Raw genomic sequence first — 19,130 nt, forward strand, 5'->3', positions numbered from 1 at the left:
GGCCTACTCCTCTGTAAATTAATGCTCCACACACCACATATGATGCGGTCTAGTATAAGTTTGTCTAGGTCTCAGAACTTGCAGTACGCTGTGGCCTTCCGTAGTGTCACAATGTATTTGTTGATCGATTCGCCTTCCTTCTGATTACGAATATTAAATTCATGCCTGCGGCCGTGCTTAGACAGCTTGGGAGCGTAGTGTGTCCTCAGCATCTGTTGGAGCACTGATCAAGCGACTGATTGTAGTGGCGTTGGCTCAGAGAGGTCTTTGGCTGTTTCGAACACTTCCCATCTACAGTAACCGAGGAACATGTTCTTCTTGCAGCCTTCAGAAAGGCCCATGAGGTCATTGGTTTCGATGAAGCAGTCAAACCTCAGCATATACAAGTCCCAGTGCTCGGTGACTGGGTCGTACGGAGTCGGTGGGGCGTGCAAGGCCATTTTGTGTTCTGAAGGCATTTTGAGTTTGCCATTCAAAAATGGCTGCTTGAAGCCGCGCTGAGCTCCCGGCTGGATTTACTTGCTGGATTGCTATGCTCTTTTTAGTTTGCTTAGTCGCCTTCCAATCCCATCCTCGTCGGAAGTGTTAGGTTGAGTAATGGAAAGGCACACGCAGGCTAAAGGCAACAACAGCTCTTTATTGTACAATCTAGCAAAGGTTGAGTTTGACAGCAGCCCTTTTATAGAGAGCTGTCAGACCCTTCGACCAATGAGATTAAACCTCTGTTCCTGCCAGAACAGAGGACCTTGGTGGAAACCATTATAACAGTTGCTAGTATCTAACTGTTTATGGTGGTTCTTTCACTGTTTCTATAAATATGGAAGAACAATTCACTCTAACTGGCCTCGACCCAGCCCCCTAGCAAACAGGTATCCCTTGATTACCTTGCCCATCATAGTCATAAGTTGTGGCAGTCATAAAGTGTGTCATTCTAATCATTTTTGGAGTGGTTCTTAAGCTAATGCCACTATTGTTAAATGAACTCATTTTTGCTTTGAGGTCCTTTGTCAAAAATCAGAAGTAAATGCTGGCTTTCAGTAAAAACATTATAACTGATTGCTGAAGTGCGGTCACATAACCCAGGATGTGTATGAGAGAGAGAGAGAGCCATTAAAACTTTAGAACTGGGTCATAAGTACCTTTTGGAGGGGGTCTGTAGGAATTTCAAATAGGCTGCTAAATTAAGGACTACTTGTAGTTTCAGGTTGCAAGAAACCTTTTATCTTTTCGAATTGTGAACAAATTGACTCCTAAATTGAATGTACCCAACAGGTTTCTCTTCCTTTGCCTGCATCATAATCACAACTGTGGTACTAGTTCTTCAAATAAAGTATTTTATCTTTATACTTGATCTACAGGTAGGATTTGAAATTGAACATTTTTTTTTCTAAACAATGTTTACATGTTTTTTACTTTGGTCAGTCTTTTTTTATTTTACTCAAATCTGTAAGACAGCACAGGCTGGGCTCATATGCCATTCAGACAAAACCAAATGACATGAGAACCTACCTGTGGCTCAGCATCTGTGAACCAACTATGCCAAGAGAGAAAAAAAAACAATTGTAGAAACACGCAAGGATGTAGCAATGCTGGACTCATCTTAGTTATTCACTGTGATTTTTGGGGTGGAATAGAAGTCTTAGGAATTGTTCAGAAAAAAAATATACAAATGACGAAAAATAATTATACCAAGACTGTTAAAGAATTTGCAAAATGATTTAGGTTTTCTATTTTATTTTGAAAAGTGTAATCACATGAAAACAATAATAATAGCTTAGTACAAATTAATAGTGCTCAGTAGCTAATACACTGTGCTTGTCAATCAGAAAAGTTGGCAGTTCGGTGGTTCAAATACCTAGCGCCGCGTAATGGAGTGAGCTCCCATTACTTGTCCCAGCTTCTGCCAACCTAGGAGTTCGAAAGCATATAAAAATGCAAGTAGAAAAATAGGAACCATCTTTAGTGAGAAGGTAACAGCATTCTGTGTGCCTTTGGCTTTTAGTCATGCCGGCCACATGACCACGGAGATGTCTTTGGACAGTGCTGGCTCTTCGGCTTTGAAACGGAGATGAGCATCACCCCCTAGAGTTGGGAATGACTAGCACATATGTGCGAGGGGGGGTCTTTACCATTACTTTTTTAAAAAATTAAGAAAAATAAATTGTTTGTTCAGGTCTACACAAACATATACCAGAGCAAACTCATTAGGTCCAAAGAGTTGATGTTCTGCCCCGGGCAATGAGGTTCTGCTCGGGCAGCCAGTTAACTCCATGCTTGGGAATATTTTTCAGATCAAGTTTATTATCAGGAATCCTTAATAACAAAACTTACAGTTCAGTAATGAGGTTCTTCTGACTTTCCCTGATCTGTCCCTTCACGTAGTGTAAAAAGACATTAATTCCTCTAACCCATGCTGCTGGTGCAAAGCTGCTTCTGCTAGTGCTGACAGGGATTCAGTGAGTGCACAGTAATAAAACAATTTCCCGGGCAAAATACCCCACTGCCCAATCAGGGAGCACAGATGTGGTCACATGTTATGGGACTACATTTCCCACAAGGTAGTTGCATTTCCCATGAGATTGGTTGCTTAAAGGAGACAGCTTCTAATTTTTAAATTAGCTGTATACTGTTGGGACAGCACAGTTGAATTATTTTTTAGGAAGAACAGACAGACACATAAACATGAGCATTCAGAGGTGATCAAAAGATAGAAACTGTACACATAAGTGAAACACACCTTTTATTTTACATTATTTTACATAAGAATGGTACAATAGTGATTAGAATGCAGTACTGCAGGCTACTTCTGCTGACTGCCAACTGCCAGTTATTTAGCAGTTCGATTCTCACCAGGCTCAAGGTTGACTCAGCCTTCCATCCTTCTGAGGCCAATTAAATGAGTACCCAGATTATTGGGGGCAATACGCTGACTCTGCTGAGAGAGCAAGCTGTAAAGCACTGTAAAGTTGTATATAAATCAAAGTGCTATTGCTATTAACAATTCATGTAAAAAGGGTTGGGACTTCTATCACTTTTACACAGATACATACCCACACACATAAACATACTCCACAGACACCCCTATAAACTTTTTACAGGAAATCTGTATGTGAGAATAAAGACTAAGCTAAGAGTCAAGATTAAAAAAAAGTCATGGTCTTTATTGAGCATTGATATAGGGTGTGTATACATGACATGCATTCCAAAAATTTTGCTAAGGCTGCTGAATACCTGATGAAACAGAAGCCAATCTGTTATCCAAAACACTCAGATTCCTCATGCTAGTTTTCGAACCTAATACAGTATTCCACACAATAATGTTAAAATAAAAATTCATACTCAGTTGTGGACTATGCTATCTCTTCCCACCAGACTATTCCTCTCCTTTCCCACCTGGTTCTAACTGAATACCAGCTGGTAGGACCATGTTCTGTGATGCTGGCAGATAATTTTGGATTTGCATGGCTAGCCAGGATGAAGTGCACTCAAAGCGTTAGAAGGCTGTTTTGACATAAGTGTTCACATCTTGCCAACACTTTAAGAACACTTGGTTGGGAAGTAACTTTGGAAACCATGGGTAGAAAGAGAAATTCACCTGCATCTCATCTGCTGGGGGGAATTGGCACCAATTGGAGCTGTTTTGTTTCTCCAAAGATTTTTTTTAAGTGTCGTAAAACCTCAGTGTTTATGCATTTTTGTAGATAAGGACACTTGCCTTGTGCAAAATAGAAAATAAATGACATGAAATTCTGTGGAATATGGCAGCTGGTTTGTTCTCCAAAGAACAGTTTCTTACTATGATAATTTTCACACATCACAAAATCTGCCCAAAAAGGCAGCCACATAGTTGAGTTGCACCAGGAAGCAGCTGCTTCTTGATGGAAACTAGAGAGATATGGAGAAAAACCATTCATATTGAATCATGGGCATATCCTCAGTTCTGTTTCATTTTAATACAATATCATTTGTTAAATTGTGTCCAGGACTAGTTCTCCTATTCTCCTTCAAATGAAATGAAAATCTATTAAATTCTACCATTTGCAAGAGAATCTGGTAACGCCTTGCTAACAGATTCTCGGTTTCACACAAGATTCTCCCCCTGTAGGAGAAGGAGTGACAGAACCTTTAAGAAAATGAACTCTTTTAAATTTTGCAAATTTAAATTTAAAAATGTGTGAGAGTCCAATGTTAATGTAAATCAAATGAAAGCACTTTCACCACCCATGTTTCCTTACAAGGAAAGTGAAAATTATTCTAAGCAACAGCATAAATCAAAGGGGGAAAGAACAGCTAGAGTCCAGAAGGTTCAAAATAAATCAGTGCCAGCCAGTGAACTTTTAAAGATAAAAAGCAGAGTAAAACAGAAAATTCGAAAAGTGAAGTTAAACCCCAGACATGCTTAAGAAAAACTGCCATAGGGAAGATGCTTTCCAACTGCTCCCAAAGGGAATTGGAATCTTCAAAACTCCCTTCCCAAATGGATTCATGATTATCCAAAAGCCTCTTGGGTCATTCCTAAGTGCTCCCATTCAAATCCAGGGAGTAGTACTACCACAGAACCAGCTTTGGCAGCAAAACCAACAAATCACCAGCAAGGGAGAAAAAGCCTCTTCTCGCTCAGCAGCCATCTTGGAGAAGAGTCATCAGTACTACAGGGATGGGTTCCGGGCAGTATAGCCTGGTTTCGGTGTACTGATGGCTCGTTTGGCCCACCCACCTGCCCGTGTTCCTTACCGCTTTTTGATGCAAACAGGCCAATTGTGCACGCACGCATAGCGTGCAGCACTCATGTGGCCTCCGCCAAGTAGCTGAGTGTTGCTGGGCGGTAGTGTGCGCAGCATGCAAGCCCAATGAGTACACCCGGCCCCGCCACAGCGTATCAGTTGCGACGGGATCCGGAACCCACTACTGCAGTACTCCTATTTCCTATTTATTGTATCCTGCAACAATAATCCTGTGAAGTGAATTGGTCTGAGACGAACTCTAAAAGACAACTAAGACTCATCGTTTCCTGGCTTCTAAGCTAGTACCTTAATTGCTACCAGTAGTTCTTGACTTGCAACCATAATGAGCTCAGAATTATGGTTGGAAGTCATGGAAGTCATTAAGTAGGTTACCATGTGACATTGAATGCTGTGATCTTTTGTGAGCAAACATTAAGTCATTAAGAAAAACTGCCTTCTCCATTGGGCATTTTTTGCTGGAAACCTGAAGGTTTCCAAAAAAGAGGGGGGAGAAATGGCATAAATCACAATCACGTGATTGTGGGATATTACAAATGGCCTTATACTGAGCCAGTTGCCAAATACCAAAAATGTAATTTCAAAATTTCAAAAACAGATCATAAGTAGCTCTAGGATAGTCCATTATAACTTCAAATGTCATTAAGCAAGAATGACATATTGCACCAAACCAGTTCTTGTAGATGTTACTGCATGAAGTTTTAAAGTTATGAAATTCATGTTGCAGTCTAGAACAGTGGTTGAGCAGGGAAGTTGGTGCCTGGCAGAAGAGTAGACTTATTTCTTTTTTATTATTATTTGTTGTGAGTTGCCTAAAATCATTATTTGACATATCCAGTCAGAAACATTCTGTAAATAAATAAATATTTTTAAGTATTTTAGCTAAGCAAGATAATTAGTCCAATTGTTGATTTGCTACAGGATTCAGTATAAACTAAACGGATCTCCACGGGGAGATCGTTCCAAAGGGTCGGAGCTACTACCGAGAAGGCTCTCCTCCGCGTAGTCGCCAGTCGACACTGACTGGCAGATGGGATTCGGAGGAGGCCTAATCTGTGTGATCTAATTGGTTGCGAGGAGGTGATTGGCAGGAGGCGGTCTCTCAAGTACCCAGATCCACTACCATGAAGGGCTTTATAGGTGGTAAGTAGCACCTTGAAGCGCACCCGGAGATCAACAGGTAGCCAGCACAGCTCGCGGAGGATAGGTGTTATGTGGGTGAACCGAGGTGCACCCACGATCGCTCGCGCGGCCGCATTCTGGACTAGCTGAAGTCGCCGGATGCTCTTCAAGGGCAGCCCCATGTAGAGCACGTTGCAGTATTCTGCAGGGGTCTATAGTTTTCATTCAGTTTATTTTTAAAGTTTATATGCCACTTTAAAACTTGTTTTGAATGTTAATATGATTTAATTTGAATCATAACAAAAAAACTTTTAAGTCAGGTTTCTAGTTCAGAATATTTAATTCAATACAGCTTCCATCACAGATCAATGTCACCCTGTTAACAAAACCAACAGTGGAAGAGAGTGGGGAAGACTTGTAAATCAGTTATAATATTAGCAAGAGAACAATATCATCTTTAAATCTTATCAAAATGAAATAGTGACGGTTGCTAATGGCCAAAAATACAACATTTCTGTCCCCTGGAGCACCAAGTAATACCCAGAGGGGGTGTTAAAAGAGATTTGACTGACAGGCTAAGGAAACTCCCTTCACTGCAAACCTTCTTTGCTCCCGGCTAAATGGTTAATTGGCTGAATACATTCCCCTAATGACCTATTTTTGGCATAAAAGAATTCATGCATGCAAACAATAAATAACATTACGCTTTTAAGGTTATTCAGTTGGTCCACCATGAGATTTACCTTCGGAGCTGGGCACATGAATGTTACCTGATGGGGTCAACACCGAAACAGAGCGTGTTTTCTTTTCAAAGCAGCCCACATGTTGATTTTTTTGATATGCAGATTATGGGGGGAAATTGCTTTTGGATCCAGCAGGTGCTTTAAACTGAGGTTAATGAAACTGGGATGCACATAGGTCTGTTTTTGTCTATTAATATCTCCGTTTCTACCTCTCTAGTAAACAGAAGCCACCTGCTCCAACATTGGAGTGTCATACAGCTCTCTGAGGCTTAGCCATTTATGAGGCACGTCAACCAATAAACAGCCCCTTTGAGGACCTTCTATTGAATAGAACAATGTCAGGTAGCTAAAAAACCAAGAACTACAACATGGGCCATTTATTATAAGTAGCAATTTATCACTTAGAACTCAACACATACTCTATTCAGATGTAATTCATTCAGACCATCAGTTCATTGAACCGTCCCCTGTTTTTCTTTAAAAAAAAATAGCATGCCATATCCCTCCATCCATCCCGTTGGCAGAATTTCCTACAAAAAATGTTTTCCCACCAGCCCTGACTCTGTTTTATCAATATAGGTCAGGAGAAGAAGGTCATATCTCACTGTGCTCTCCACCTCCAAAGGATCAAGCCTGCATAGTTACAAGTTGTACCATACAGCCAACAGTCCAGAAAAATGTAAGAAACTCAATCTTATACCCAATCATATAAAATATAGTCTTCAGTCAGTTGTATTAGGGCTGCAGGGTGGTAATTCTAGACTGCTTTGAAAACTATCCATGCTGTTTTCTAGTCCAAACTATTCTTTCAGTGTTTAGGTCAGTGGTAGTCAACCTGGTCCCTACTGCCCACTAGTGGGCGTTCCAGCTTTCATGGTGGGCGGTAGGGGTTTGCTGTAACTCTGCTTTATAAATTTGATAAAGAAAAGTTACTGCCCTACTTTATAAATCACCATTACTGTGGAACCAGTGGGCGGTTAGAAAATTTTACTACTAACAGAGATGCAAAAGTGGGCGGTAGGTATAAAAAGGTTGACTACCCCTGGTTTAGGTATTGCTTTACAATGTCATACTACTGAATGTGTTGCTGAATGTGGGTCTTACTTGATGGTATGACAGACATAGACAGGCAGGCAGACAAGTCAGGCAAACTTGTCATTTCTATCATTCATACTCCCAATGAGATTTATCCTCAAAAATGCATCTGTACTGAGATTTTCTTAAAAAGCCATGCATATCTTCCTTTCCCTCATCTCCCCTTCTGTCCCCTTCCCTGTCCTCTCCTCTACTTTTCTTGGCCAAACTGTCCCCATTATCTTTTTCTAGGCTATTTTTCAACTTAACCAGTCAAGCCTAGAGCAAGTCCTAGGATTTCTGTGCGACCAAGGACAAGTACTGAATTCATCTTCTAAGAAATATATGAAGAATCAGAGTCCACAAGAGAGTCAGAAAAAAAAAGAACTTAATGAAGCAAGGAAAAGTTAATTTCAACTACATCAAAGAGTTTCACTTAATTCAAATGGAATACACCTAACACCCTAGTGTTCATTTTCTTATCGATTGTTCTTATAAACAATTTTGACTTGACAGCTTTGGAAGGAAGCCAGAGCATCTGTCTCTTGCTAACCTTATACACTGTGATGGATATGGGCTTTTCAGTGTTTGGCCTTGGCCTTGCAGCAACGTTCTCCTAGAACGTCAACTTATTCAATTTATTAAAGGTGGGTTGAGATATTATCACAAATACTTTCAAAACCACACTCCCTCTGGATTCTAGGCAATAATTAAGTGCACAAATGTATTGCGAAATGAATTGCATTAATCACCTCTTCTAATTTTACTTCTTCTAATTTTAAAACCAGGCTCAGCTTCTTCCAACTCAGCTTCCCTTAATATATATTCAGTAGGCTGAATAAATAAGGGAAGGCTATAAACCTGGTTGCATGTTTTTGCCAACCTGTTACTATTTACCTTTGTGTTTTGTTCTGATCAAATATAAGCAGTAATATCCTTCATATAATTAACTTCATTGGGAAATGCTGAGATTTTCTGCATGCAGAAAAACCTTCTAATGGAGAACAGAAATCTGGCCAAGGAATCTGAAGAGATATATTTATTTCACTATCCCTGTTATGTATTGAATGTATATAGTTGTGTTAAGCCCTGCTAAAGTAAAACTAACCTTTAGATCAGTGATCAGCTCTGCTGGCTGGAGAATTCTGGGAGTTGAAGTGCACAAGTCTTAAAGTTGCCAAGTTTGGGAACCACTGCTTTAGATGACCCTCACTGTTAGCTCCAACTGTTTTGTAGCAAAACCTTGAAGATTCATATTTAGGCAGGCTTTTTCAAGCATTATGATTGGTTAAGACCCTGTGGGCCTAGAGTATAAATTGCAGGGATCTGCCTGCAGTTCCTCAGTTCCAGTTTTGAGTCAATAAATGCTGTTGTGGCTATGCTGGTCTGGTTCTTGCCTACTGAAACCCACTACACAATAGTCCTTACTTTCCCTCAAAATCTATTTGAACAGCTCAAGGAAATTGGCTCTGCTAATCAGTTACCACCTAGCAAAGGAATGTTTTATCTGTGATCAGACACTGAAAGAATGAACTGAAGTTTGAAATAAGAATTTGTCGTTTATAAACACCTCACAATGCTTTATCTCTAGATAACTTCCATAGGCTACCAAAATGTAGGTTTTGTGTTTTATTCAGCAGTGGTGATTCAATTTATTCTGCCTCTGAAAGACACATGGGTTCTTTAATAACATTTTCCTTCATTAAACCATAAATTATTGTCAGTGAATTTGCTAGCAAGATTTAATGATATAATAAGCATCAGACAGTGCATTTAATTAACATCAGAATTGTTTTCTAGATTCAGATTTCAATTATCTAATCCAGGTCATTATTTATTATTTTGGCAACTCCGTCCTCCATAAATAAACAACTTATCCTAGCATAACGAATTCTTTTGAATTTCTATCCTTCTGAATGAAGGGTAGAATGGCAGAATATAAAATAATAATAATAAAAACGAGCGGCAGAGGTATAAATTACATTCAAGTGCAAATTAGATAAAAAAGTGTATTGCTGGTATCTACCATTTATACAGTAATCATTTTCTCCAAAGATATAGTATAGTATAATCTTTATTGTCATTGTACTTAAATAAGGGTGGAAATTCACTAAGGGCCCTGTTGCATGCAGCACCCAAGTTGAACAAAGTGGAAAGGTGGCTTCCCTCATCCCAAACTAATAGCCAAAAGCCAACATGGGTTTGTCAAAAACAGATCATGCCAGACTAATCTTATTGAATTCTTCGACAAAGTGACAAAATTAGTGGACCAGAGGAATGCCGTTGATATAACTTACTTGGACTTCAGCAAGGCATTTGATAAAGTAGACCATAATCTACTACTAAATAAAGTAGAAGAATGTGGGTTAGACAGCATCACCACCAGATGGATACGTAACTGGCTGCCCAACCACACTCAATGTCTAGTCCTCAATGGAACTGCATCTACATGGAGGGAGGTATACGGTGGAGTACCCCAAGGCTCTGTTTTAGGCCCAGTACCCTTCAACATCTTCATCAATGATCTGGATGAGGAGATAAATGGGGAACTCATCAAATTTGCAGATGACACCAAGATGGCAGGAATAGCAACACTCCAGAAGATAGGCTTAAGATATAGAAGGATCTTGACAAACCTGAACATTGGGCACTATCTAACAAAATGAAATTCAATGGTGAAAAGAGTAAGGTTCTACATTTAGGCAAGAAAAACAAAATGCACAGGTACAGTATATGTGATACCTTGCTCAATAGTAGTAATTGTAAGAGGGATCTTGGAGTCCTAGTGGACAATCATTTAAATATGAGCCAGCAATGTGTAACAGCTTCCAAAAAAGCCAACACAATTCTAGGCTGCATAAACAGAGGGATAGAATCAAGATCATGTGAAGTGTTAATACCACTTTATAATGCCTTAGTAAGGTCACACTTGGAATACTGCATTCAGTTTTGATCGCCACGACGTAAAAAAGATGTGGAGACTCTAGAAAGAATGCAGAGAAGAGCAACAAAGATGATTAGGGGACTGGAGACTAAAACATATGAAGAACGGTTGCAGGAACTGTGTATGTCTAATTTAATGAAAAGAAGGACTAGGGGAGACATGATAGCAGTGTTCCAATATCTCAAGGGTTGCCACAAGGAAGAGGGAGTCAAACTATTCTCCCAAACACCTGAGAACAGGACAAGAAGCAATGGGTGGAAACTAATCAAGGAGAGAAGCAACTTAGAACTAAGGAGAAATTTCCTGACAGTTAGAACAATCAATCAGTGGAACAGCTTGCCTCCAGAAGTTGTGAATGCCCCAACAATGGAAGTCTTTAAGAAGATGTTGGATAGCCATTTGTCTGAAACAGTATAGGGTTTCCTGCCTAGGCAGGGGGTTGGACTAGAAGACCTCCAAGGTCCCTTTCAACTCTGCTATTGTATTGTATTATATTGTATTGTATCCACTGCTCCTATCCAGGACTTTTACTCCTGCTTGGACACAGCAAAGACCCAGCATTTGTCTTGGAATAATACCCATCAGCTCCTTTGAATCTTCTCCTGACTGGATCCAAGGGAACTCAACGGAGTATCTTCCTGGCTTTGTATGCCTTCCAAGTTGCCTGCAGTTGGAATCTTCACTCCAATGCACTTGTGAAGAAAAAAATGCCCACAAATGATTTTGCACATTGGCACCTGAATATTGTTTACAATGTGTATTCCACATGGTGTGCTTGCTTATTGCCTTCTAAACCCCCTTCTCTTCAATGAATGTAAACACAAATATTAATTTCCTTCTTGTTAATTATTTAGCATCCAGATGCTAAATACACTAGAAAGGATGGAGGAGTAATTAAAAGGCGAGGAAAAGTTGGATGATCTTGTCAGTTTTGAGCTGAAAGTATAGTTGTTAGTCATGTGGTTCCCTTTTTTTGAACAATAAATTTTGTTGCTGGGTCCAATTTGGTCACCAAATGGGGATTACTCATAAAGCAGTATGCTGCTATAGAACCAACTCTGAATCAGTGACTTTTATCAAATTAATAAAATAGTTGAACAGAATAAGTTAATGCCCATGTTTGCTACTCCAAATGCAAATTTAGAAACCAGATTACAGAGTCCAGAAATGGCCTTTATGACAAAGTTATTAACATTAATGCAATATTTACAGTTTTATCCAGAGGACCTGTACAAGGCTCAAATATTCTGATCTTTGTTTCTGCACTAAGTTAATGAAAGGAATTAAAATATAAACACTTGAGAGGAATTTTTTTTTAGATTTTATACAGCAATTAAACATTGTACTGGACTCTTTCAAGAACGCTAGTTTTCTTAGTTTTCATAGAAATAGTTCTTTTAAACACTGTAGTAACAGAACAAAACCAATCTTATAATTATACAAGTTTGGTTGAAAAATTACTAAACAAATATCAAATGAAATAAATTTTCTTAATTGTTCCACTTATTGAAACGATGCAAGCATTGCACTAAAATGTTTATAAACATAGTTATTATTTAAATGATTTCTACAGCCACCAATCTACAGACAACAATTCTAGTCAGCAAGTAAGGATTAAAACCAATCCCTTCCTAATCAAGTATCCAAAACCAAATGTCCAACATCAGAGAAATCATTCTAATTATGGGGAAAAAACCAATAAAGAGCAATCAGCCAGCCAGTTTTTCTCAAACCCGATATATTATCCAAGAGTTTACATATGTAGCCTTTGGCCATACAAGAGTAATGGGCTGTACAATCTTTGCCTTTAGAATCTATAAAATCATTTTTGGCTTAGCATAATGAATGAAACCAATTATGATTTGTTCAATAAATTGTGGGGAAACACAGTATTGTGTACCTCTGCAGTGTCTAATGTGCTTCACACATGCAAGGCAATCTTCCCCCTCCATGTTTCAATAAATTGCTTGTTCTTGACAGGGCTAATATTTGACACAACATAAATCTGAGAAGGGATGCCTTCTTTCTGATGGTGTACTGATTTTATAACTAGAAAATAATAGCTGCAGCTATTCCATTCAAAAATTGAATGTAAACTTTTTTTTAAAAAAAGAGGACATAATCCATTGAAGAGTCATTAGAAATGCAGAAATAATGTAGCAGATGACCATGTTGGCAAACTATTGCCGCAATACATTGTTATATGGCTCTCAAACTTGCCACCTGCAGATTGTTCTAGGTGACAAATGGCACCCATTGGAGTAGAATTGAAAAAAAGTCAAAATGGCATGGCTTTGATTACATGTTTATGGCGCCATCTTGACAGTGGACACCCATTCACTGGACAACAACAGGTAGAAACGTGGATGCACTTGTGATGTGTCTCAAACAGCCTCATTTGGGCTACCAACTTTTGCCTCTCCTGCCACAACTATTGCTTTTTCTGTTGGCAAGGAGGTGTACCCATATGAGGGAATGAACAGCCCAAGACCAGTCCCATCCTGGCACAAAACTCTAAAATGAAGGGTTGTCTAATGTCAACCCTACTAGAAAAACCAGATCAGGAAATATGTATGTATGTATGTATGTATGTATGTATGTATGTATGTATGCATGCATGCATGCATGCATGCATATATATGTATGTGTGTGTATATATATATGTGTGTGTGTGTGTGTGTGTGTGTCTATATATTATTATATAATAGCTAGAATACAGACTCTTGCAAATCTGATTATTCTACCCCTCCTCCTCTGTCTTCCTTCGTTCAGTGAATTAGAGAGGTGTTCATTATTCTGGACTTTAAAAATGTTTCAATCCCATTGCCTGAATAAAATTTCCTGCATATCTCACTCAAGATTATCTCATGTGTAACACTCTCTTTATTCTCTATATCTGCCTCTATATCTACTCTCAGGTTGCCTTCCAATCTTAAGTCGTATAAAAATAATCTAAAATTGAGCTATATTTCCATGGCCATTTATTGAGAGACTAAAACATGACAAATTGAAGACATAACCTGGTCTCCCTCCTTCCCCCACCGTCTTAAAGAGAACTGCCAATGTCATTTTTACATCAAACCAGATATTGATGTAATAGTTAATGAAAAATGTTGCCAGATAGGTGTCCAAAGTGACAGGGGGGAAAAGTTTTGTTTTGAAATAAATCACGTTTTAATATACGACATATAATTTATTTAACCTTAATACATTTCTGTTTAATGAGTACTGTCATTCTCTTCATCTTCCAAATAGTATACTTTGAATATCTAAAAAGATTTCAGTGTTATAGTCTTTTGTGTTATGGTCTTTGGTGTCCTCATGAAACCATATATAGGGGAGGAGGGGAAAAAATCAAGGTGACAGCCATGAAGTCCTACCCATTTAACATGCCATGTGCACAAATAATGATGATTTAAAAAGAATATGGTTTCAATTGTGTAGTCACAGCCAACAGCTTGTCTTGGTGCTCAAGTGGCTGTTGTGAGTTGAAAGCCTTTATCTATTAAATGCGTGCCCTCTCTCTCATCTCTCTCCCTCCCCTCCCCCCTCTCTCTCACCCACACACAAACAATATTTTGGACTAACTGAGCCAAATCCAACCTTGATTTCATTCATACATAGACAAGAGCACCAATTTACTCTTTCTAATATTAAGAAACGCTGTTTCCTGTAACAGGATTACAAGAGGCTCAAAACGTCATTCAGACCTTTACATGGTCTTCTTTATGAAGTCACTTTATGACATTATCTAGTTTGGGTAATGAAACATCTGCAAGAAAACAAACAAGCTCAGAGAGCACCAAGGAACCCTCATGAAGTCATGACCCAGGACCATTGGTGGGTTGCAGGCATTACGCCCTGGTACGGGCGTACTGGAGCCAGCCCAGAGCACCGGATACCATTCTGGTACAGTGCTCCGGAGGGCCGCCTGCCCGAGCTCCTTACCTGTCTTTTAAGTCTTCTGCGCTTCCGCACATATGCATAGCGCATACAGTGCCTGTGTGATGCTCCGCTGAGCAGCTGGAGTATTGCGGAGGCTCGCAGAGGCACTAAGATGCATGCACGTGCGCTGCGTGCATCCATGTGGATACCACTGGCCCCGTTCCAACCATACTGGTTGGAACGGGATCCAGAACCCACCATTGCCCAGGATCCATATAATGCCCAAGACTGTTCTGGCATAGATTTGCCAAAGCCTTCTGTAGAAAACAAAGCAAAAGTAGAGTTTCTTGTTGCATTGTGATAGTACACCACATTGAAACACCTACATTCTTTGCAATATTTTGGGACCAACTTCATGATTTAACAGTTAGCAGAAGAAGGCAGGAGATGTATAAATACAAAATGAGATAAAATTGTCATTGGGCTGGGAATTACTTTTTCACCTGACATGCCTGATCTCTCCAACTGGAAGAATTACTTAATTATTTAAGGTAAAATTTAGGTAACCAGATTGTGAGCCGAATACATGTATTTTTTTTAAAGGAATGATAGCAATAGCAATAGCAGTAGACTTATATACCGCTTCATAGGCCTTTCAGGCCTCTCTAAGCGGTTTACAGAGAGTCAGCATATTGCCCCCAATAATCTGGGTCCTCATTTTACCCACCTCGGAAGGATGGAAGGCTGAGTCAACCCTGAGCCGGTGAGATTTGAACCGCTGACCTGCTGATCTAGCAGTAGCCTGCAGTGCTGCATTTAACCACTGCGCCACCTTGGCTCTATGAATGATTGTAGATCTGGCTTCTGCTCTCCCTTCTTGAACAGGCTATCAGTTAATAATTGTTACAAAACAAAACTTTCATTGCCTACTAAACGAACAATTTTCTTTTTTTCCCCGTATGCTTTTTTATTTTCCATTTTCATAACATACAATCACATGTATACTATACATAGCCAGTATCCTATAGTATTAAATAGTGATTACATCAGTTCCTCTTGTCATCAACGCCCAAAAAGATAAAAACCCATTATTAGCTCTTCTGCAACAATTTTCTTGATGGAACACAAATATATATATTTTCAATTGAATAAGCATCAATGTATAAAGCATTCAGAAAAAAACATGCACATAATTCAGAGACTTACCATTTACACAGATTTCATAAGTTTTGCAGAGATCATCTTCAAAGAGGCAGCCTAGGATGCAACAAAAATACACAATCAAAATGAGATCAGACTAGCTCAAACTATAATCTTTCATTTCTGGTTATAAAAATCAAGGCAAAGCAGAGATTAATTTCATAATACAAATGCAATGGGAAAGACTGAAAGGAAAAACAAAAACAGAAACCAGAATTCCTAGCTTTAAAAAATTCATTTTTTCAAACTACGCTTTCACAAAACATTTTCACTGTTACCCAGAGGCTTCACTAAACAACTTTGAGGAAACCTCCACATCTACTGTATGTCAGCAATACTTAGGGATGTTTCCAAAAAGAACATACTTGAAGAAGTAGCAGCATAAAAACAATTCTATGTCTATGTCAAAGATAAGGAGTCCCTCTTAATTAAGGACTTTTGTTTTTCAAAATAAGATGCCCAAAGCAGAAGATAAAGACATTCTCCCATCTCACCATTCTTCCCTTCAAATTGAATTTGGAGGTATATTACTCCTTAGAGATAATGTTGAATCTGCAAGGCGTAATTGTCCTGCCTTTCATGAATTTATCCAATTCCCCTTTTTTTTAAAAAAAAAAAAAGACTTTAACTATGTTCAATACTGATGAATTCCACAAGTTATTATCCTGAATAAAATTCTTCAATCTTAAATCTCCTTCCAATCAGCTTCACTGGATAATTTATGGTGAGAGAGGTGCATATTTTTATCTTCTGCTTGTGAACACCCTACAATGAAAAATGAATGTCCTAAATTAAAAGGGATTCCATATTGTTTCTCAGATCCATGCATAATTGTATATACTGTACCTTGGTCATCTCCATAGTCTAAGATAGCCCTTTCTTGCTAAGAAGATGCTTAAGTATTCCAATCACTTGGCTACCTATCTCTTCTTCAAATATGGCAACTAAACTATATGCAGTATGTGTAAATCCTCCCTCTAATGATTTGCAACTCCTCTGTATTAAATGGACATCTTCATGGAACAATCCACTATGATTCTGGTGTCTTTTTCTTCTATTATCAGTCATTTGGTCAATTGAAGAATAAAGGAGTATTCCCCAAAAATTATTTTTCAATAACAATGCAAGAATCACAATCTCCAGTATCATACTTCCAGTAATTTCATCACTGGAAGAAGTTCCATTTTTCTCTTCCTAATTCTCAGGGAAGGAAGATATGACCGAACCTCTGTGGTTATCTGTTTATGCTTGAGACCTAATGTTCATCACATTTTACTTCTTATACTAAATATTGTCTTCCATTTTGCTATTGCGCCACCGTTTAAACAAATTGCTTTGGAGCACATGTGTAATTCAAATAATACCTTTTAATTTTACTCAGACACTTTTGTATTAACATCTAGTAAGCAATCAATAAGCACAGGAAAAATTGATTATATAATGCTGCATTTTCTATCTGTCTACAAAAGTTAGCAATTACATGCTGATTAGAATGAGGTATCTGATGCAATTAACTATAAGCTATGTGTCCTGAATATCAAATTAATAAATGTGTTTATAGCAATTCCAATACTTGTTTTCAGAAAAAAGCAGATTAAAATGGCCTTAAAATCTCTTTGAAAATACAATATTTTTATATGGAATTTTATATGGAATTTTTTATATAAAATGAAGCTGAATGTTGCATGTGCTTCACTCATCAGCCAAGGTCTATTATAAATATCATTTGATTTGGATTATAATTTCTTAAAACATTAAGTTATAGCAGATTTCATTTTAAATATCTAATCATTCATTGTAATTCCTATAATAAATAATATAGCAATAGCAATAGCAGTTAGACTTATATACCGCTTCATAGGGCTTTCAGCCCTCTCTAAGTGGTTTACAGCAGTGGTCCCCAACCCCCGGTCCGCGGACCGGTGCCGGGCCGTGGAGTACCTGGCACCAGGCCTCGCAGCGGCCGGGGGCCATGATCGCTGCAGCGCAAAGGCTCCTGGGCCGTGCGCAAAAGCTCCTGGGCCGTGGGCAAAGGCTCCAGGGAAGAGAGAGAACAACACCCCCCCACCCCTGCGCGCGCTCAGCGGGCCACGGTAAAATTATCAAAGGCTGACTGGTCCGCGGCGATAAAAAGGTTGGGGACCACTGGTTTACAGAGTCAGCATATTGCCCCCACAGTCTGGGTTCTCATTTCACCCACCTCGGAAGGATGGAAGGCTGAGTCAACCTTCAGCAGGTGAGATTAGAACCACTGAACAGTTAGTTGAAGTGGCCTGCAGTACTGTGCCACCTCGGCTCATGTGAAGACAATAAATAATTTAAATTTAAATTATCTTGATAAGGAAGGAAAAATGGGGAGAAGCAGGTTATCCATCCTCTTATCACTATAACTCACTTAGTTGGCAATTCCCCCTTTTGGTTCAGCTTTCAATCCTCCATGTACTAAAGATGCATAGACTGATTCAATGCTTCAAATTTTTGCCTGTTCCCATCCTTTCTTGAGTAAGGATTTGTAATATGGTAGATGTAATCCTCAACATCTCACAATGACCCCGGGTGCTTTCCTCACTCCAAATTCTCCATAGCAGAAGGAGTAAAGGTGGCACATTTTCAAGTATTATTTCTGGCTGCCATAAGTAATATATGCCATCTGCTCTTATAAGTGATTCAATGTTCATGCTCTTCAGAAGTTGAAGAGGAAGAACACACTGTGCCTGTAACTTTATTTGGCATTTAGGTAGAGAAATGTTATATAACATTAAAAAAAAATCCTATATGTGATATAGGCTCTTAAAAAGTACATCTTAGTGAACAATTTCACACTAATAGAATATAAAATAATTAAAGACTGGGGAAGGATAGGGTGCACATCTTGTTTTCAAGGACAATTTTGTACAAGATTAACGGCAGGGCTTATATGTATTTATTTCAGTTATCCTTATTCTAGTGATACTTAGATTAAATTACTGCAATGTCTTTTGCCTGGATTTACCTTTGAAAGCTTCAGATAATTCAGACTGCCAAAGTCCAGGGATTTATCCTGGAGCAGAAAGACCTAACTCGAAAGCTTCAGATAATTCAGACTGTCCAGGGATTTATCCTGGAGCAGAAAGACCTAACTCATGTTTTCATCACCACCTGGCTGGACTACTAAAAATAGAGCAACACTTTCAAAGGCCACTCAGGATCTTCAGGTTGGTACAAAAAATAATAACACATGTGCTTCCTAGTACTTGGCTTCATGAACATATGGAATCAAAATATCTACCAAAAGAAAGGCTGAGCGCCAAAGAATTGAGGCCTTTGAACTATGGTGCTGGAGAAGACTGCTGCGAGTATCTTGGACTGCAAGGCGATCCAACCAGTCAGTCCAAGAGGAGATCAACCCTGACTGCTCTTTAGAAGCCCAGATCCTGAAGA

At 38.9% G+C, this 19,130-nt stretch overlaps 1 protein-coding gene across 3 annotated transcripts in view; it reads right to left on the minus strand.

Moving 5' to 3' along the window:
• PTPRN2 (protein tyrosine phosphatase receptor type N2) overlaps positions 1 to 19,130 on the minus strand; it is a 722,783-nt gene that overhangs the window by 654,615 nt on the left and 49,038 nt on the right. For all 3 annotated transcript variants that reach the window (XR_015696316.1, XM_087712495.1, XM_087712494.1), the window contains exon 2: positions 15,717 to 15,767. Coding sequence is in view for 2 of the 3 variants with exons in the window: in XM_087712495.1 (XP_087568621.1) it covers positions 15,717 to 15,767 (51 nt within the window). In the remaining variant the exon portion in view is untranslated. The remainder of the gene's footprint in view (positions 1 to 15,716; positions 15,768 to 19,130) is intronic.

The sequence above is a fragment of the Thamnophis sirtalis genome, unplaced genomic scaffold (genome assembly GCF_051295495.1).
Source record: "Thamnophis sirtalis isolate CommonGarterSnake01/CBP01778 unplaced genomic scaffold, rThaSir2_p1.2 scaffold_4, whole genome shotgun sequence".
Taxonomy (NCBI): Eukaryota; Metazoa; Chordata; class Lepidosauria; order Squamata; family Natricidae; genus Thamnophis; species Thamnophis sirtalis.